General features: G+C 55.5%; 2 protein-coding genes across 5 annotated transcripts; one reads left to right on the top strand and one right to left on the bottom strand.

Annotated features, from left to right (window-relative positions):
* Nucleotides 1-21: 21 nt before the first annotated feature.
* On the bottom strand, nt 22-2,654 carry CRB3 (crumbs cell polarity complex component 3). The gene is made up of 5 exons (XM_032628017.1): nt 2,501-2,654; nt 2,083-2,274; nt 1,271-1,344; nt 485-628; nt 22-159 (listed from the first exon to the last, which is right to left on the bottom strand). The coding sequence occupies exons 2-5, from the start codon at nt 2,162-2,164 to the stop codon at nt 88-90; spliced, it is 372 nt and encodes a 123-aa protein (XP_032483908.1). The 5' UTR covers nt 2,165-2,274; nt 2,501-2,654; the 3' UTR covers nt 22-87.
* A 2,228-nt stretch (nt 2,655-4,882) lies between these two features.
* SLC25A23 (solute carrier family 25 member 23) lies at nt 4,883-18,283 on the top strand. 4 transcript variants are annotated; one of them, XM_032628229.1, is made up of 12 exons: nt 4,883-5,210; nt 6,291-6,417; nt 6,991-7,078; nt 7,338-7,449; nt 8,787-8,945; nt 9,031-9,183; nt 9,387-9,494; nt 10,619-10,786; nt 11,637-11,762; nt 15,169-15,319; nt 16,324-16,504; nt 16,881-18,283. In XM_032628229.1, the coding sequence occupies exons 1-12, from the start codon at nt 5,055-5,057 to the stop codon at nt 16,897-16,899; spliced, it is 1,548 nt and encodes a 515-aa protein (XP_032484120.1). In that variant the 5' UTR covers nt 4,883-5,054; the 3' UTR covers nt 16,900-18,283. The 4 variants fall into 4 exon arrangements, with proteins under 4 accessions (XP_032484120.1, XP_032484123.1, XP_032484121.1 ...); XM_032628232.1 differs by lacking the exon at nt 16,881-18,283 and adding an exon at nt 16,105-16,188 and having other exon boundaries at nt 16,324-16,458; XM_032628230.1 differs by lacking the exon at nt 11,637-11,762 and having other exon boundaries at nt 4,885-5,210.
* Nucleotides 18,284-18,514: the final 231 nt, after the last annotated feature.

Below are 18,514 nucleotides of genomic sequence, written 5' to 3'. Positions count from 1 at the left end.
CGCTGGGTGTGTCTGATTGCCCAGAGAGGGCTCTGCCTTCCCCCAAGGTCACACAGCCAGGAAGGGTGTTGGGTAGAGGAAGGGGACCTAGATGGGCAGGCAGCCCCGCACCGTCTCCTTGGAGTCCTGGGGAGCCTGGGCCTCGGCTGCATGGGAGAACTGAAAGGAAAGGAGAGGGGGGGTGTCGGGCCTGTGTGGCAGGCAGACAGATGGCCGATGGTGCAGCAAGCGGGGAGGCAGGTCCGCAGCCCCAGCACCCCAGCTGCAGGCAGAGTCAAGCAGAGCCCGCCCGGCAGGTGCCCCGTGGCCCCCCCAAGTCCTCCGGAGCCATCAGAGGCTGGTGTGTCGGTGGCAGCTGCTGCATGCAGCTGAGCGCTGGGCAGTCCTGAGCAGTGGAGGCAGCTGTGGCCAGCCCCAGCATTCAGATGAGCCGCTCCTCAGGCGGTAGCTTGAGGTTGGGAGGCGGTGGAGCTCGGGCACCCACCTGCTCCTCGCTGCTGGGCCGGTAGGTGCCCTCCGTCTGCCGCTTCTCCCGAAGCTTCTGCACCAGAAGTACCAGGCCCACGGCCAGGAGCAGGGCGGCCAGGAGGGAGAAGACCACGATGATAGCAATGGTGGCCTCCTGCGACTGTTGGCGGGGGATGGGGGGGACACAGGTGTGACCCACCTGAACTTGGGCATCCCGTCCACCCCCGCCTGAGAATTATCTGGAAACGCTAATCCCCTCCCCCGGCACCCACCACTTTTGGTGACTGGCTTCCTCCACTCAGGGTTCCTGACCCCCATCATATCACATCTGGGGTTCCCAGGTTCCCCCACCTGCCATGTCTGGGGTCCTTCTCCCAAGCGCCTGCCGCATCTTAGGCTCCTAGATCCCTCCTCCCCCTGGCTGAGAGGCATAGGGGGCTCCTGGACCCCCTACACTTGCCAAGCATGGTATTCTTTGTGTGTGTGTGTGTGTGTGCGTGTGTGTCTTAGTTCCCCAACCAGGGATCCAACCTGTGCCCCCTGCACTGGAAGCGCAGAGTCTTAACCACTAGACCGCCGGGGAAGTCCCGCCAGGCATGGTGTTCTTGCCCATCCCCTTCCTGGGGTTCTCGGTCTCCCCATTTGCCATGTTGATATTCTGGTCTCTCCCACTTAGGGTTCTCCAGTGCCTCCCCCACTGTGCAGCCTGCCGCCTCTGGGAATCTAGGCCCTCCCACCTGCCATACGGGGGCCTCCCGAATAAAATCCCTGCCGCTCTTCTCCCACATATACCCCAACTCACCAGGGCCCCATTGGAGCCAGGGCTGGGGCCAGAGGGTGTAATTGTGCTGTTCCCACTTACAGTGGGGTCCGGTGCTGCAGGGCGGTGGTAGAGAAGATAAATGAATCCCCATCTATCCTTCCCATCTGGAAGCATGTGCATCTTCCTGGGCCATTTCCCCTCGTTAGAACTCTGCCCTTTTGAGTCTTTCATTCTGTGAGCGGCCTCCACATAGGGGCTGGCCCCGCTCATTTTGCCCCACAGGGCACCCCTTACCCAGGGGAGCCCAGCGCTGAGTAATCAGCCAACAGCGGTCTGCAGTTTGCGCAGAGTTGGGGGCTATTGTAATGGATGGTGTGGGGAAGCCCAACCCTCCCCCCAACCCCAGCCTCACCTCTCCAGCCCTCCCTCTGCCCTTCAGGATCTGGGCGGATCCTGCATTTCCCTGGAGTGTCTGACTCACACCTCCCCCCAGGCTCCCGAAACTGGAATACAGGACTGAAAGGCAGCGTCCCCACCTCTGGTCAACCTGCTCCACCTGGGCTTGGAGCCCCAGGCAGGCCTCCTCCTGGCTTCCATTTCCCCCAAACTGCTCAACCCTACTGAGGCTCCGGACCGCAGGCCTCTTCTCCCGGCAGCTCACAATTCCGCCCAACTCAGGAATTCTCCTAGACCAACTCCAACCGTCCAAGGAAGGACACAGAAATTCTACGCCCCCAGCCCTACCCCAGACCTAGGCATCGCATGCCCGCTCCTGGGTTCTTGCCCTCTCAGCGTCCCAGGCACCCAGCGCTTCTAAGCCCGGACCCCCAGTGCCCCCGACCGGTACCTACTTTGCCCCCAGACCCGGCCCCAGCGGGTCAGCAGCAGCGGCAGGCCGAGTGCCAAGAGCAGCCCCAGGCCGGGGCTCGCCATGGGCCGGGTGACGGGCTGGTGGCACCGGGGACGGGGCTTGTCGCGTGCGCCGCTCCTACCGCATCTCGGGCGGTGGGTGGGGGGGGTACCTTCGACCCCGCACCTGGGGGCTGGAAAGGAGAAAGGCCGGAGCGTGGGGGAGGGGGCCGGACCCGAGCGCAGGCCCCTGGGAGGGGCGACCCGCGCCGGCCACCCAAGAGTCCCGCCCCGCCCCCCGCCGCCAGAGGTCAGAGATTAAAGATTAACACGGGGCGGCGCGTTCCTGGGCTGGGGAAAGGGGAAGGGAAGGGAAGGGGGGAGGGGTGGCAGGCCCAGCCGCGTGACCTGCCTCCCTACCTGGCCCGGGCGTCTTCGACCCCGCTCAGGGTCCCGACCCCGGTCCCTCGCTCGAACCCTCGATCCGTCGGTCAGTGGCTCGGTCGGACTCTTCCAGCTCCGCCGGCTCACGTGACCCGGAAAGTTTAGTCACTCACCTTGGAGGTGAGCGCACTTCCGGCTTGTGCACCTGAGCCTAGATGAAAGGGCGGGGCCAAGCGGGGGCGGGTCCGCGCCGCGGACGCACCTGTACCGGGAACCCAATCTCATAATCGGGAGGAGTGAAAAGGAGCGGAAGCGCGCAGGTGTAAAAGGGGCCTCTCACCTGCACTGCAGGTGCATCTGTAGAATCGTCCAGGTGTGGAGACACACGGGGCATGGAGTCACCGATGTGTGAGGCACTCCTGTCTGGGGCAGACCGGGATGGGGAGCCTCTAATGAAAAAACACTGGTGTGGGACACACCTGCATGGGAACAAACGTGTAAAGAAATCTGCACGGATGTGTAAGAACACCCATGGGAGACATCTGCTTTGAATCACATCTCTTTGGAGTACAGCTGAATGGAAGCCTACCTGTGTGGAAAACAGCTGTATAGAACACACCTGCATGGTTACAAACACCTGGCTGAGGCACTTTGGCGCGGGGTACATCTGTTTGGGGAATGCATCTGCATGGCTCACCTATGAAATGAACAAGACTTGCAGAAGGAATTCCTGTGTGTAAAGGTATTGGAAACACCTGTACGAGACATACCTGCATCTAAGTACACCTGTAGGGGACCCAGTTATATGGAAAGAGCCCCGTACGGGTGAATGATTAAATGGAACATATGTATGGCGGGGGAGGCTCTATAACGCATTCCTGGGTGGAGGAACACCTGTTGAGAAACATACCTGTGAGGTGAAGGAAACAGCTGCATTGAATTGAGTTCACACGAGAGGAAGCCCTGAGCACGCCTGCATGGGGCACACTCACATTGAAGCACATCTTTGGGGGGGGCTCATGTGTTTTGAGGTCCACCTGTCAAGGATGCATCTGTGAGAAAGCATTTGTTTGGGGCATCTCCGTGGGAAAATATCTGTACGGCACCTGCAAGGGCGACCTGTGAATGAAAACGTCTGTGAGGGGACCCTCTACAAGAGGCTCGTTTGAGCACACCTGTCTGGGCAGGAGCTGAGTGGGAACCATGTGTGCCTTCACGATCGTCCTTTGGATAAAGGACGAAGATAATAAGACGACCCCCTCCTGGGGACTCTAGAGAGCAGAGTGATGGTTAAGGGAAAATTAATCCCTTCTAGGGCATAGAGCGATGTTGGGTAAGAATCCCAGGTCTAGTTAAATGTCTGCTTTGCCCCTTCCTGGGCATGTGGACTGCGGTGAGCGGCTTAATCTCCTGTTTCGTCACCTGTGAAGTGGGAAAGCCAGTCCCACTTACCTTATAGGGTTTTAGCGAGGACGACGCGAGGGGTGAGTAAAAGGCCAAGGCTTGTGCAAAGCAATGAATCAACGTTAGCTATTATTATTATTCGCTGTCAAAAGATCTGGGCGCTCCTCCCCCTAATGGCGAATCGAGAAACTGCGCCCTAAACTAGTGGGAGGGACATTTGGCAGGTGCAGCGAGCGCGACAGGCTGGGGCCCCGCTTCCAGCAACGCGGTCCTTATCCCCAGCCGCTCCTGGGACTCTGAGATTCCCCCCCTAGGCCGATCCGGAGAAAGCAGTCTGTTCGGCGTCTGGATCCGGCAGAGGCCCCTTTAAGACTGCTAGGCGAGCCGGGTGCCGCGGGGCCCAAGGCGGTGTGGGGTCAGTGGGGAGGCCCCGCCTAGAAGGGTGAGCCAGGCGGGACCGCAGGGCACAGCTCCTGCGGCTCTGACCAATAGGAAACCGACTTTGCAGCCGCGCCACGCGTTGATCTTCTGTTTCCCAGTCTGAGTGGGACCGAGAAAGGAGGCGCGCGGGCAGGAAGAAAACATGGAGGGAGAGCAAGGCGACTTGATTTTCTGCTTCTGTGGCCGCTTAGGCAATGTGAAATGAGCGGGCGGGCTGTTGCAGGGCTAGATGGCACAGAATTGGTTCTGAGTACGTCTAGGGAAACCGAGAACTTTAGTTCCTGAGGAGGATTAGTAGAGGAGGGAGGTCAAGTGGAAAGGGATTATGTAACCCAATCCCTGACATCTCCCTACCTCGTCCCCTTGGGCAGAGGGTAAACTGAGGCACGCAGAAACGGAACTCTGAAACCAGACCTGAGATCATTGATCTCTCGAACCCCCCTTCCCAGAATGAACGTGGTTGCTCCCTAGATTGTGCTAATAAGAGAGCATCCCTGACACGCCCCCCCAGCTCCGCCCCCATCCCCTCCCCCACCCAATGCGGAGGAGACGCAAGTTCTGGCGCGGGCGGCGACGGCTAGCAGTCACCGCTTCCTACAAGTGCCAGAGCCGGGCAGACAGCGCGGAGGCTGCGGTGGCAGTGGCCACGAAGCTGGCCCTCCGGGGCCCCTGGGGGGAGGGGGAGCTGTCAAGCCCCCGCTGAGGCCGCCGCTACCGGGCCTCCCCTCCCCCCGGGGCGGGCGCCATGCGGGGGGGCCCGGGCGATGCGGAGCGGCGTGAGCGCTGGGGTCGCCTCTTCGAGGAGCTGGACAGTAACAAGGATGGTCGCCTGGACGTCCACGAGTTGCGCCAGGGACTGGCCCGGCTGGGCGGGGGCAGCCCGGACCGCGGAGCACAACAGGTACCCTTGCAGGGACCCCCTCCTGGCTCGTGGCGCTGGAGCCCAGCCCGCGCAGGGTAACCCGAGCCGCTGAATGGAGCGCCGGGAGCAGCCCGGGACTGCCTGTGGCTGTTCTCCAGGACCCGTTCCTAGCTTGGGCGTCCTTGTTCCCTTCCCCCCTGCCCGCCCGTGTCCGGGCCTAATGGGCTCGCTCAAGACAGGACCACCGAGGCCCCAGGCCTGCAGTTTCGGCTGCCAAACCCGTTCCCCTCCTCCCTCGGGGTGAGGGATGTCTGCCTGGGAATGGGGCCGCGTGCGCTTTCCTGCCCACTGCCCGGGACACACCCTTCTCTGAACTCTTTGCACAACCCGAGACACAAGGCCTGCACCCACCTCCAGGAGACACACCCTCCCCAGCCTCTATGTTTACCTTCCCTTCCCTGTCCTTTCCTGGGCTTGGCTCTATGCCCCAGGCTGTCCCAGCCAAGGACCCAATCCTATCCGATGCCACCCTCAGCTGGGGATGCACCTATCAAAGCAGGAACTTGACCCCAAGCCCGTGCATGTGTCCCCCCACACCTGGAGGCCCAGATGCCACTGGACTGTCTCCATAGCACCCTGAGACCTCCAGTCAACCTCCCACTTTACAGATGGGAAAACAGAGGCCCTGCAGATGTTCAGTGTGGATGTCATTGCCCCACATTGCCCAGTGCTGTCTCCAGGGAGAGCTCTTGAAACTGCCATGTGGACAAGTTCATATAAGAGACACCTGGAAGGACAGGCTTTCAGAGACAAGAGCCCAAGTCCACCTACTCACTTCCCAGCTCTGTAACCTTGAACAAGTGACTTGACCTTGGAGAGCCTCATTTTGCTCACCAGGAAAACTGGACAACCACTGTCCACCTCACAGACCTACCTTGGCCTTGGGTATCTTATTGAGGAAAGAGATGATCAAGGGAAGGGGTGACTTCCCCGCCCTGGTCCTCTAGGTGCAGGACTCGGGGAGGGGGACCTGGGTTCCTGGGGCATAAGCTTGTCTTGCCTCCTCCAGATTGGGGGAGCAGCTTCCCAGAGCTCCTTCTGTCCCTTCCCCCCTTCCAGGGCATCTCCCCTGAGGGTGATGCTGACTCAGATGGTGGCCTTGACCTGGAGGAGTTTATCCTCTATCTGCAGGAGCGGGAACAGCGCCTGCTACTTCTGTTCCACAGTCTGGACCGGAATCAGGATGGTAAGGCCCAGGGATGGGGCTGTGGGGGCCCTGGAGATGCCAACGGGGTTAGAACTGGCAGTGCTAGGAGGAGGAGGGAGGGCCGCTTCTCCCTGATGACTCACAGGCTATTTTGGGAGCTCTCTTCACCCCCAGCTAGGTGGTTTGGGGCCCAGCCGGCCTATCCCACCTCCTTTTCCTTCTGGAGTGGGACACTATTATTTATTAGTCTTATTTTTCTGTGGGACAAAGATCCCCCCATATTGCTCCTGGATTCCCTATGAGACAGAGACACCCCCATCGCTTTTTCTGGGTGTCCAATATTGCCTCTCAACCCCCTGTGGCATAGGGACCCCCATAATTATCCCTGGATTCAATCCTTCATTCATTCATCAAACAGAAGACCCCCCCCAATATGGCCCAGTTCTACCCCTCTGATCCCAGTGGGTCAAGGACCCCCCGCAACCCGCCACAAACCTCACCTTGGGTTCCTGGATCCTCTGGTCTTCTTCAGTATCCCCATTCCAAGCTGTCCTGGTCCTCCGTCTTGGGGTCCCTACACACACACTTCCCCACCTCGGGCCCCCTCCCCAGGTCATATCGACGTCTCTGAGATCCAGCAGAGTTTCCGAGCTCTGGGCATTTCCATCTCGCTGGAGCAGGCAGAGAAAATCCTGCACAGGTGAGTAGCGGGGTGTCCAGAATCCCAGGTAACTCAGGTCCCCAAGACCCCTCAGCCACCTTGAGCCTCTGAGCCTCAGATCCAATCCCAAGGCAGTGGAGCTGAGATCTTGGCCCAGTTGCTTCCCCTCTCTGAACCTCAGTTTCCCCCTCTGTAAAATGGGGAGCTCAGTCTACCCCCCAAATCCACAGGAACCTCACTCAGCTCACCCCTGGACCCAGGCACTGATTCTGTCCCACCTGTACCCCTCCCCCCGCAGCATGGACCGTGATGACACCATGACCATTGACTGGCAGGAATGGCGTGACCACTTCCTGTTGCACTCGCTGGAGAATGTGGAAGATGTGCTGTATTTCTGGAAGCATTCCACGGTGAGGTGGGGGGCGGCTGTCCCAGCCTGGTGGTCGGGCCCTCTTCCCCAGCGCATGGGGGGAGGGGCTGGCTCAGGACTCTAGAAGGAGGAGCCCACTGGGAGCAGCCGAGGGATGAGGCTCTGCTCTCCTCTTCCTCCATCTGGGGCTCCCGGGACCCATTTGGGGAGGTCTCTGCCAGCTCATGGGGACCCTTCAGACTTACTGTGGGGCCTCTGGGGGTTCAGGGAAGAAAGGGCTCACCAGATGGGGCATCTGGTCTCCCACCCTCAACCACATGGCTCTCTTTCTGCTGGTTTCTATTCCCCTCAATAAAGGATTCCGCTGCTGAAAAGACAAGTTAGGAAGCCACTGTCTTCAGAGGGTCTCACGTGATCTACTGGAACTTGGGAGGGAGGAAGCGCTCTGGATTGCCATCTCCCGGGTGGGAATCCTTGACTGATGGCATCTCGAGGGGTCCATCCACGCGACCTGCTGAGATCCTCATGGGAGGTCCAGAGATTCCCACCCTGGGGGACCCATGAGGGGCTTGGTTAAGAAGTCTGCAGGTGAAGGATGCTAGAGGGGGGATGATCTCTGTGGGGGAGACCCCTGGGCATCTGGTGAGACCCCCAGGAGGGATCTGCTGGGCTCCATATATAGGAAGTCCCTGGTAGGATCTTGTGTGGCCCTGGAGGTATCTTCTGGAATTCTTACGTGGGAGACCCTTGGGATCCTTTGGAGGGATCCGATTGGCTCCAGAGGGATCTTTATGGGTCAGCGGCTTGTTTGTTTTGTCGTTGTTGTTTGGGGTTTTTTTTGTTTTGTTTTGTTTTTTTGGCCGTGCTGCACGGCATGCAGGATCTTAGTTCCCTGATCAGGGATCGAACCTGTGCCCCCTGCAGTGGAAGCGCAGAGCCCTCGCCACTGGACCGCCAGGGAATTCCCATAATATATATATTCTCTTTTATTTATTTATTTTTGGCCACACCACGCGGCATGTGGGATCTTAGTTCCCCAACCAGGGATCGAACCCGGGCCCCCTGCAGTGGAAGCATGGGGTCTTAACCACTGGACCACCAGGGAAGTCCCCTGTGGGGTAGAGACTTGAATAGGATGCTTTGATGGGATTTGGTGGAGATCCCCAGGAAGGATGTTATTATCTTTTGTGGAGACTGCAGGGCTGGATCTGGTAGGGGTCCAAGAGAGATCTCGGGCTCTCCAAGTGAGATTCACTGGTGGACTGGGATTCATTGCTGGGTACCCTGGGATTCATGGGGGAGACGCCCCAGTTTAGGGCAGAGTTGCATCCCCCCAGCCCCACTGGGGCATGACACCCCCAGCCTCTGCATCCCCAGGTCCTGGACATTGGCGAGTGCCTGACTGTCCCGGATGAGTTCTCGGAGCAGGAGAAGCTGACGGGCGTGTGGTGGAAGCAGCTGGTGGCGGGTGCGATGGCGGGTGCCGTGTCCCGGACGGGCACAGCCCCCCTGGACCGCCTCAAGGTCTTCATGCAGGTGAGGGGCCCTGGAGAGACCTACCCCCTTCCCTAGGCCTGGACCCCTGGAGGGGTCCCCAGAGCCACCTGGTCTTCCCACCCAGGTTCACGCCTCCAAGACCAACCGACTGAACATCCTGGGAGGCCTATGGAGCATGATCCAAGAGGGGGGCGTGCGCTCCCTGTGGCGTGGCAACGGGATCAACGTGCTCAAGATTGCACCTGAGTCGGCAATCAAGTTCATGGCCTATGAGCAGGTGGGGGCAGGCAGGGGGAGGCGTGGGCTACGGACAGGAGGCTTTGCAGGATTGGCCTGGGGGTGGGGGATGTCTGCAGGTCCCCAGGAGTGGGCATCTGCTCCCCTTCGGGATGCGCCCAGGAGGAGGACAGCAGAGGGAAGGTCCAGGTGCACTGAAGGCCCAACCCCTGAGGTCCCGCCACCTCTGTGTCTCCCTCTCAGATCAAGCGGGCCATCTGGGGGCAGCAGGAGACACTGCATGTGCAGGAGCGCTTTGTGGCTGGCTCCCTGGCTGGTGCCACAGCCCAAACCATCATTTACCCCATGGAGGTGAGAAGGAGGGGCCCTAGCAGAGGCTCCGTTGCAGGGCTGGGGGCGGGCCTGCAATAACCATTTCACTCCAAGGTGGGATAAGCATTGGGATTATAACTTTGCTTCTTCTTGATTCAGACTGTAGCTCATTAGAGCAATGCTCTTTCATGTGTAGCTGGTCTGGGTATCACAGTAGTGTTGGTTTAGCTGTTTAAATAACAGTTGTGGGGTGCAGCCCTTTATGGATATGATGCATCGAAGGATACTGGTTTCCATGATGCTTGTCCCCAAGGGAATCATTTCTAGGTGAAACCACTTTTGGAGAAATCATTTCAAGTTTCAGATTGTGCCAGGCATCACTTAGGATTCTGAGTGACGGAAAACTCAAATCACATAAGTGAAGTCCGGAGGTGAGCAGTTCAGGGATGGTCTGGTGGCTTCAGAGTGTTAGAGACCCAGGTTCCTTCCCTCTATCTTGTTCTACCACCTCAGCATGTGGCACCCACCTCATGGACTAAAATGACTGCTGTGCTCCAGTCACAGCATCCATGCTCCAGCCAAGAAGGAGGAACAGAGGAAGGAACACCTCCCTGCCTTTAAGGATGCTTTCTGACAGCCTTGCATACCTCTTCACCATCTGTTTCATCAGCTAGGACTCAGTCACGTGGCTACGTGCCTAGGGAAACTGAGAAATGTAGTCTTTATTTCTAGAGGCTGTATTCTTGCTGAAAAGAGCAGTTTCTATAGATAAGGGAGAAAGTAACAAGATATTGGGAGACAACAGTGCGTGCAAGTCTGATAGGCGTAACCAGTTTGTAGGTATAGAGTTTGGGGGTAGAAGAAGATTCTAGAGCAAGTGGTTCTTCTACTTATTTATATTTTTATTTGTTTATTTATTTTTTTGGCCACGCCAAGCAGCATGCAGGATCTTAATTCCCCGACCAGTGATCGAAGCCATGCCCCCCGCAAGGGAAGTGCAGGGTCCCAGCTACTGGACCACCAGGGAAGTCCCACAAGTGGTTCTTTTAATTCAGTTATTGTCAGGGTATCTCCATCTAGGAGGTACAATTTCGAAGTGTCTTCATTCCTGGATGTAGTGATTCCGAAGGCAGCTTTTCCAGGGATAACCGGCTTCTCCCCAGGTACTGAAGACACGGCTGACCCTTCGCCGGACGGGCCAGTATAAGGGGCTGCTGGACTGTGCGTGGCGGATCCTGGAGCGAGAAGGGCCCCGAGCCTTCTACCGCGGCTACCTGCCCAACGTGCTGGGCATCATCCCCTACGCAGGCATCGACCTGGCCGTCTACGAGGTCTGTGGTCCTCCCTTCTCTGGGATCTGTCCTTCCTGTGGGGCTGGCTCAGTTGACCTCCATAGCTAGGGGTGGAGAAGCAAAGCACTGTGGGCCTTGGGATTCTGGGGAACTCCTTCAGGCATTGGACCTCCCCACCTGCCCCGCCACTCTTGCGCTTCCCACCGCAAGAACCTTCCATCTGTACTTTGGCCTTCCCGGGTCTCAGGACATGTGAAAGTCGGGGACCACTCTAGCTCCCACAGAAACGTGGGAGCAGGCGAAGATGAGCTTCAAAGATGCCCATCCCCCCCAAAACGCGCCTCCATCTCCAGGCCAATATCGTCTTCAAGGCCATTTCAGTCATTGCCGCCACCATAAAATCCATACCCCGTGACCAGCATCTCGGGGCCTTTATCAGGAGAAGCAGGAACTGGGAGTTTTTGCTGTTTCTCTTCCAGGGACCTCATCCATTGCCTTTCCCTTCTCCTGGTGGGATCACCAGGTTCTCCCAATTAGCACAGCCTCTGAAGTTCCCAGGCATCCCCCCACCCCCAATCGTTGTATCCAGCCCAGCTTCATGGGTAGGCAACCTGTAGAGTCACCAACTCAGAAGGGCTCCACACTTGGTTGAATGCTTTGCTGTCACCCTCTTGAAATTCTTAATAATCTTTGAACAAGGGACCTCACATATTTTTATTTCGCACTGGACCCCGCAAATGACGTAGCTGGTCCTGATCTAAGATCCCCGGTACCTGCCATCCGTACCTGCCCTACCAGCACCCAGTGTCTACGGAGCCAAGTGAGACAAGGCTTCATTCATTGGTTCGTTCATTTTTTCATGCATTCACTCATTCACCCGTTCACTTAGCAACTGTGTCCTCAGCATCCATGTGTTCTGGGTACTGTGCTGGCTGCTGCATTCAGGGAGTACAACATAATTCTTGTCCTCCCGGGACACCCCTCCAATGAACAAAGGAGTCAAGTCAACCAGCAAGTAAGTAATTGCAGATCCTGAAGTGTTCTCAGAAGATAATAAACAAGACGTGCAATCGAAAGTAGCCATGGGCAGGAGGGGGGCGTGTCTAGGAATGTCTCTGAGAGGTGGTGTTGGAGTGATGAGCTGAAAATATATCAAGGAGGGAGTGTGAACAAGGGCACAGCCAATGCCAAGGTCCAGAAGCAGGAATGAATATGGCCTATTGGAGGAATGGAAGTCTTTTTTTTTTTTTTTCCATTATGGTTAATCACAAGACATTGAGTATAGTTCCCTGTGCTATACAGTAGGACCTTCTTGTTTATCTATCTTATATATAGTGGTATATATCAGCTGATCCCAAACTCCCAATTTATCCCTCCCCACCCCGACCTTTCCCCTTTGGTAACCGTAAGTCTGGTCTCTATGTCTGTGAGTCTGTTTCTGTTTTGTAGGTAAGTTCATCTGTGCCATCTTTTAGAGTCCACATATAAGTGCTATCTTACGGTATTTGTCTCTCTCTGACTTCCTTCACTTAGTATGACAATGTCTAGGTCCATCCATGTTGCTGCAAGTGGCAATGTTTCATGCTTTTTTATGGCTGAGTACTATTCCACTGTATATATGTACCACATCTTCTTTATCCATTCATCTGGCAATGAACATTTAGGTTGTTTCCATGTCTTGGCTATTGTAAATAGTGCTGCTATGAACATAAGGGTGCATGTATCTTTTCGAATCATAGTTTTATCCAGATATATGCCCAGGAATGGGATTGCTGGATCATATGGCAACTCTATTTTTAGTTTTTTAAGGAACCTCCATACTGTTTTCCATAGTGGCTGCACCAATTTACATTCCCACCAGCAGTGTAGGGGGGTTCCCTTTTCTCCACACCCTCTCCAGCATTTATTATTTGTAGACTTTTGAACGATGGCCATCCTGACCAGTGTGAGGTGATACCTCATTACAGTTTTGATTTACATTTCTCTAATAATTAGCGACACTGAGCATCTTTTTACATGCCTGTGGACCATCTTAAATGTCTTCTTTGGAGAAATGTCTGTTTAGGTCTTCTGCCCATTTTTTGATGAGATTGTTTTGTTGTTGAGTGGAAGTCTTGAGTGGCTGGAGGGAGCTGAAGAGTCAGCAAGGACTCAATTGATCATGAGTTTGGGTTTCTCCTAAATGTGATAGGGAGCCATTCAGAGTCATGAGCAGAAATAAGACCTTATTCTGCAGCCTTAGTTCATTCATTCTTCACCCCAAAAGGGATTTCAGAGGTCTAAGAAGTTTGAAAAGCCCTGTGCCCTCTTGGCATTTCAAGATCTAAATTAGCCCCTTAAAGGCTCTGAGAAGTCCTGCAGAAAAGTGATTTACCCTTTTTTTTTTTAAGCCCAGTGTTAGCCATACTTTTCCAGTCATCAGAACCTCTTTTCAACAGAACTGCTCTTAAAAACACCTATTTGGCAAATGCAGCTCCAGCCCCAAAAGGCGACTATTAAAATTGCAAAGGCAGTAATGGTAAACGATTCTCATTTGCCCCTTCCATGCCCAGGCCAGACATCACCAATCTATCACAGCACTGAGTCCCTCTCAACACAGTTCCAGGCAGCCATTACCAATGCACTGGAATTGACTTAGGAAATGAAACCTATGAGCAATTCCAGTCCCAAGGCCAAAAAGAAGATCCTGGATTTACAGAGGCCTCACAGAAGGCTTCAGAAGGGATTGGCCAAGGGCACAGCTCTGGACTTGGGGGTGGCTCTGAATGTTGATTGTCACCTTTATCTTGTGGCTTTGGGCAAGTAACTTCTGTTGAGCCTCAGTTTCTCATCAATAAAATGGGAATTGTAGTGGTACTTGTCTTAGTTGGAGGTCTTCCAGAAGCAGGGATGGGGGGGCAAGTGGTTTTGGGGGGACGTAGTAAGACAGGGAAGGGAAGGCAACCAAAAAGTATCATGCTTTAGTATTAGTTTCCTAGGGCTGCCCTCACAAAGTGCCACAAGCTGGGTGACTTAAAACAACAGAAATTGGTTGTCACAGTTCTGGAGGTTAGAAGTCCAAAATCAAGGTGTCAACAGGGCCATGCTTCCTCTGAAATCTGTAGGGGGTATCCTTCCTTGCCTCTTCCCAGCTTCTGGCCTTTGCCAGCAGTCCTTGGCATTCCTTGGCTTGTGGACGCATCACTCCAGTCTCTGCCTCTGTTGCCATGACTGTCTTCTCCCCTATGGGTCCTTTTTCTTCTTCTCCTCTTCTTCTACGGACCCCAATCATATTGGGTTAAGGGCCCACCCTACTCCAGTATGACCTCATCTTAATGCATTATGTCTGCAAAGACCCTTTTTCCAAATAAGGTCATATTCTAAGGTTAAGACCCCAACACATCTTTTTTTTTTTTTTTTTTTTTTGGTGGGGGATTCATTTAAACCCATAACAGTGCATTATCAAGAAAGATACCACAGCAGACAGGTGGAGCTCAGTCCTGGTGGGGACCTCCGGGAGAAAGTGTAGAACATTCCCCCATCAGAGAGGCAAGGGAGCTGGGGTATTGATACACCAAGTCAGTCATCATTTGAAGGTTGCTTCTGGGGGTGCTAATTTCCCAGCACTGCCCACCTGTTCCTATGTGCTTAGAGCAGCCTTGCCTGGGACCAGATAAAATCCTCAGGCTGAGCCATGGATGCTTGGCCATTGGAGTCGGCAGGTTTGAGCTGAAGTGGTAAGGGGTAAGGGGCAGGGTGGCCACCTTGGAGACTGTGAGTTTCCAATGGCTGCTGTAACAAATGAGCACAAACTGTGGTTTAAAACATCACAAACTTATTATCTCACAGTTATGAAGGTCAGAAATCCAAAATGCATCTTACTGGGCTAAAATCAAGGTGTCAGCAGGCTGCTTTCCTTTTGGAGGCTCTACGGGAGAATCCGTTTCCTTACATTTTCCAGTTTCCAGCAGTGCCCATGTTCCTTGGCTAATGGCCCCTTCTCCATCTTCAAGGCCAACAGCATAGCATCTCCATCCCCCCTCCCCGAGATCTCTCTCTCTGTCTCTCTCTGATCTCTGTTTCTGTCATCACATCTCCTTCTCTGACTCTTACAAGGAGACTCGTGATGACATCGGACCCCCCTGGATATCCTGGGATAATCTCCCGTCTCCAGATCCTTAATCCCATCTGCAAAGTCCCTTTTGCCACGGAAGGTACCATATTCACAGATTCCAGGGATTAAGGCAGGAACAGTGGGGGGGGGCTGTTATTCCACATACCAGAGAGGGTTTAGGTGAGGTTTGAGTGAGAGCGTGCAGGTAAAATGCTTGGCTAACACCAGCCATCACGGGATACAGAAGCCAGCCAGCAGGACCGCTGGAGCCAGGGTCCTGGTGTCGCCCACCTCCAACCCACCCTCCTCCCTTTTCCACCCCTGCCAGACCCTGAAGAACCGGTGGCTCCAGCAGTATAGCCACGACTCGGCCGACCCGGGCATCCTCGTGCTCCTGGCCTGCGGCACCATTTCCAGCACGTGTGGCCAGATAGCCAGTTACCCCCTGGCCCTGGTCCGGACCCGCATGCAGGCCCAAGGTGAGGCCTGGGTGGGAGGAGGAGGTAGGGAAGGTCTCACGACTTGGGTCCACCTTCCCATCCCCAGCTCCTTCCCATGAGAAGGCAGGGTCCTGGGCTGGGATCCTCCTGGATTTTGATGGCCTTGACTAAAGTCCCTACTTTTCTCTGGGCCTCAGTTTACCCTTCTGTGACATTGGGATGGGAGCCCTTTACCCTAAGTAGGAGAACAGATACAGCCAGTGCCAGAAGAGCATCCTAGCCATCTCAGCTGGGGAGGCAGCTTTCCCAGCTGGTAACTTGGGTTCTAATTTGCAAGGCTGGGATATAGTGAGGTCAAAAGGAGGAGCAGGGCCAGGCTACGATTGTTTTACTGTATTTCTCTGTATTGCTCTTTTGAGGTTCTTTTTTCTTTTCTTTTCCCGCTACTATCCCTGAATCTTTTTTGAGAATTTCCTCGGGGATTTTAGCATTTGTGTTTTGTGGTTTTTGCCGGGGGTCATCCGTGCATAAGACAGATGTGGTCCTCCACCCTCAAAGAGCTCCCAAGCTGGAGAGGAAGGAAGATGGTGAATAAATCATTCCACAATGAAGTATGGATTTAGGGTTGAATAAAGGGGAGAAGGAAAAGCTGGACTTAGACTGGAGTGCCAAGGAGGGCTCCCCTGAAGAGCTGGTTTGAAATGGAGGTTGGAAGGTTGAGTAAGAGTTAGCTGGGAAAAGGGAGAAGGAATTGAGTTCCCGGAAGAGGAAATTTCTGTGCCCTCTTCCACCTCCCCCTCCACACATAGCTGATCTGTTTCTAGTCATCCCCAAACTTGGGGCCTCCAGATTGGGGTGAAGAGATGAGCAGCCAATTCCAAGGCCAGTAGAAGTCCCGACTCTGAGTGGTAGGTCCCACTGTTAGTCTAACCTTCCTCCCTCCTGCTGCAGTTGCCACCTGGCCCAGCCCTGGGGGGGAGGGGGGGGAGGGGGAAGCGAGAGGGGGACCTTTGGCCTTACCTGGCCTCCCCACCCCCTACCAGCCTCCATTGAGGGAGCCCCCCAGCTGTCCATGCTGGGTCTGCTCCGTCACATCCTGTCCCAGGAGGGCGTGCGGGGCCTCTACCGGGGCATTGCCCCCAACTTCATGAAGGTTATCCCAGCCGTGAGCATCTCCTACGTGGTCTACGAGAACATGAAGCAGGCCCTGGGGGTCACGTCCAGGTGAGGGACCCAGAGCCCACCCCTCCCCCAGATCCCTCACCTCCATCGTGACATCCCCCACACCTCGGCCACTGGAGACCGAGGGCCCAGCCAGTGGATCCCAGGTCCCCCTCCCCACGCATTCAGACCACAGGATCCCCACACTTCATCCACTGGGTCCTGCATCCCCACATCCCAGCCACTGGATCCCACGTTTCCCTCTCCCCCAACACGTACTGAGTCCTGGACCTCCACGTCGTAAACACTGGATCCCCCGCAACCCAGCTAATGGATCCTGATACCCCGACCACAGCAGCACATACCATGTATCTAAGCTCCCAGACCCCAGCTGCCTCAGGCACCAGATCCAGTGTCCTCAGGCAGTACTGGATCCTAGATCCACTGGCAGATCCTAGATCCCCATGCTTCAAGTCCTGGATCTCCAAGCTTGGCCACTGGATTCTGGATATCAAGAAACCTCAGCGCACCGGATCCTGACAGTGCAATGCCTAGGTCCCGGGGCCCCAACCACTGGATCTCAGACCCCCTCCATCCAGCCACTGGATTCCTGAATCCCTTTACCTCGACCCTGGGTCCTGGATCCCTCTGCTTCGACTCCCGGATCCCCACATTTCAACCATTATACCCTCAACCACCGGATCCCAGCTTTCCAAGCCCCGACCCACCAGATCCTCACTCCTCAGACCACAGTCGCGAGAGCCCAATGGCAGAGGAGCGGGTGCTGACGATTACAGCTGTTGGACCCCAAGTCCCTTCACTGCAGGCACTGGGTACTAAAACCTCATCCATAAGAGGCAGACCCTACCACCTCCAGGCACTGGATGCCAACCCCTTAACTCCTGGTTTCTGACCCAAGTCCTCCCAAGCACTAGATCTGGAACGCTCAGACGCCCCCCCCCCCCCAGTCTAGCTCCCAATAGGCCAATCAGTGTCCTGGATCCCACGCGCCCCCGTCCCAGACACACACCAGAGCCTGGAGACCTCTCTCCACATGGCACAAACCCCATAGTCTACGGAGCCTCCAGGAAACCCAGGTCCTGGCCTCCCGGCTTGAAAACCCATGGGACTTGTCCACTGTCCTGACACGTCTCATGCCGGCCACAAGGGGAGAAGATGCCTCTCCCAGGCCCTGCACAGACACTGGACCCCCTACCTCCCCAGCAAAGCCTGGACTGCAGGGAAACTTCTCTCTCAAATACTCCCCCAGCAGGGCCACGTCTCACACCCCCTTCCCACTGTCTAGGCTGATAACAACCCCCAGAGCCTGGGTCCCTTTGGAGGACCCAGTCGCTCTTTCTTAGGGGCTGGCAAGGAGGCAATCCAAGGCTGGGGACACATTAAGGGGACCGCACACATCTCCCAGCACTGCCAGCCCCTCCCCAGACTTCAGAGTTGGAAGCCAGAAGCAGCTTCCCTAAACCCAAGCATCCAAGGATGCAAAACAAACCCCAAACTCCCCAGCCCCCCAAATTCATTCCAGGTCTATTTTTCTACCGGAGAGGAGCAGACATTCCATCCGCCCTAATTCCCAGTACCCCCACCCTGTATATTCTGCACTTTATATTTGGATCCTGAGCTTAGGCTTATTGGGGGACCCCCTCTCCATTCCTTCCAAGTCCTTGGGGAACCCCATTAAAGGACTGTAAAAGAAGAACTTGGATTTTGGGGTGACAGGATGACCCCCCACAATGCTTCCACCTCCCCCACCTACACCACTCCCCACCTCCCTGCCTGTGTGTGTTATTTCAAAGGAAAAGAACAAAGGAATACATTTTCTAAGCTCTTTCATTGTGTTTTTTACTGAAAGGGGGTGGGGTGGATGTGGGACCACCTCATACCGCCCACAGGGAAGGGACATGGGCCGACTTCCATCATACATTGTTGCGGGAGACCAGGAAATGACTCCGTGAGCCTCAGTTTCCACATCTGTAAAGTGGGTGTGGGGGAAGGTCCACATTCAAGAGCACTCCTAGTTTTTCCTGTATTTTTTGTAATTACACAAGTTTGTCC

The sequence above is a fragment of the Phocoena sinus genome, chromosome 3 (assembly GCF_008692025.1).
Source record: "Phocoena sinus isolate mPhoSin1 chromosome 3, mPhoSin1.pri, whole genome shotgun sequence".
In the NCBI taxonomy this organism is placed as follows: Eukaryota; Metazoa; Chordata; class Mammalia; order Artiodactyla; family Phocoenidae; genus Phocoena; species Phocoena sinus.
This window is presented reverse-complemented; position numbering and strand designations above follow the sequence as displayed.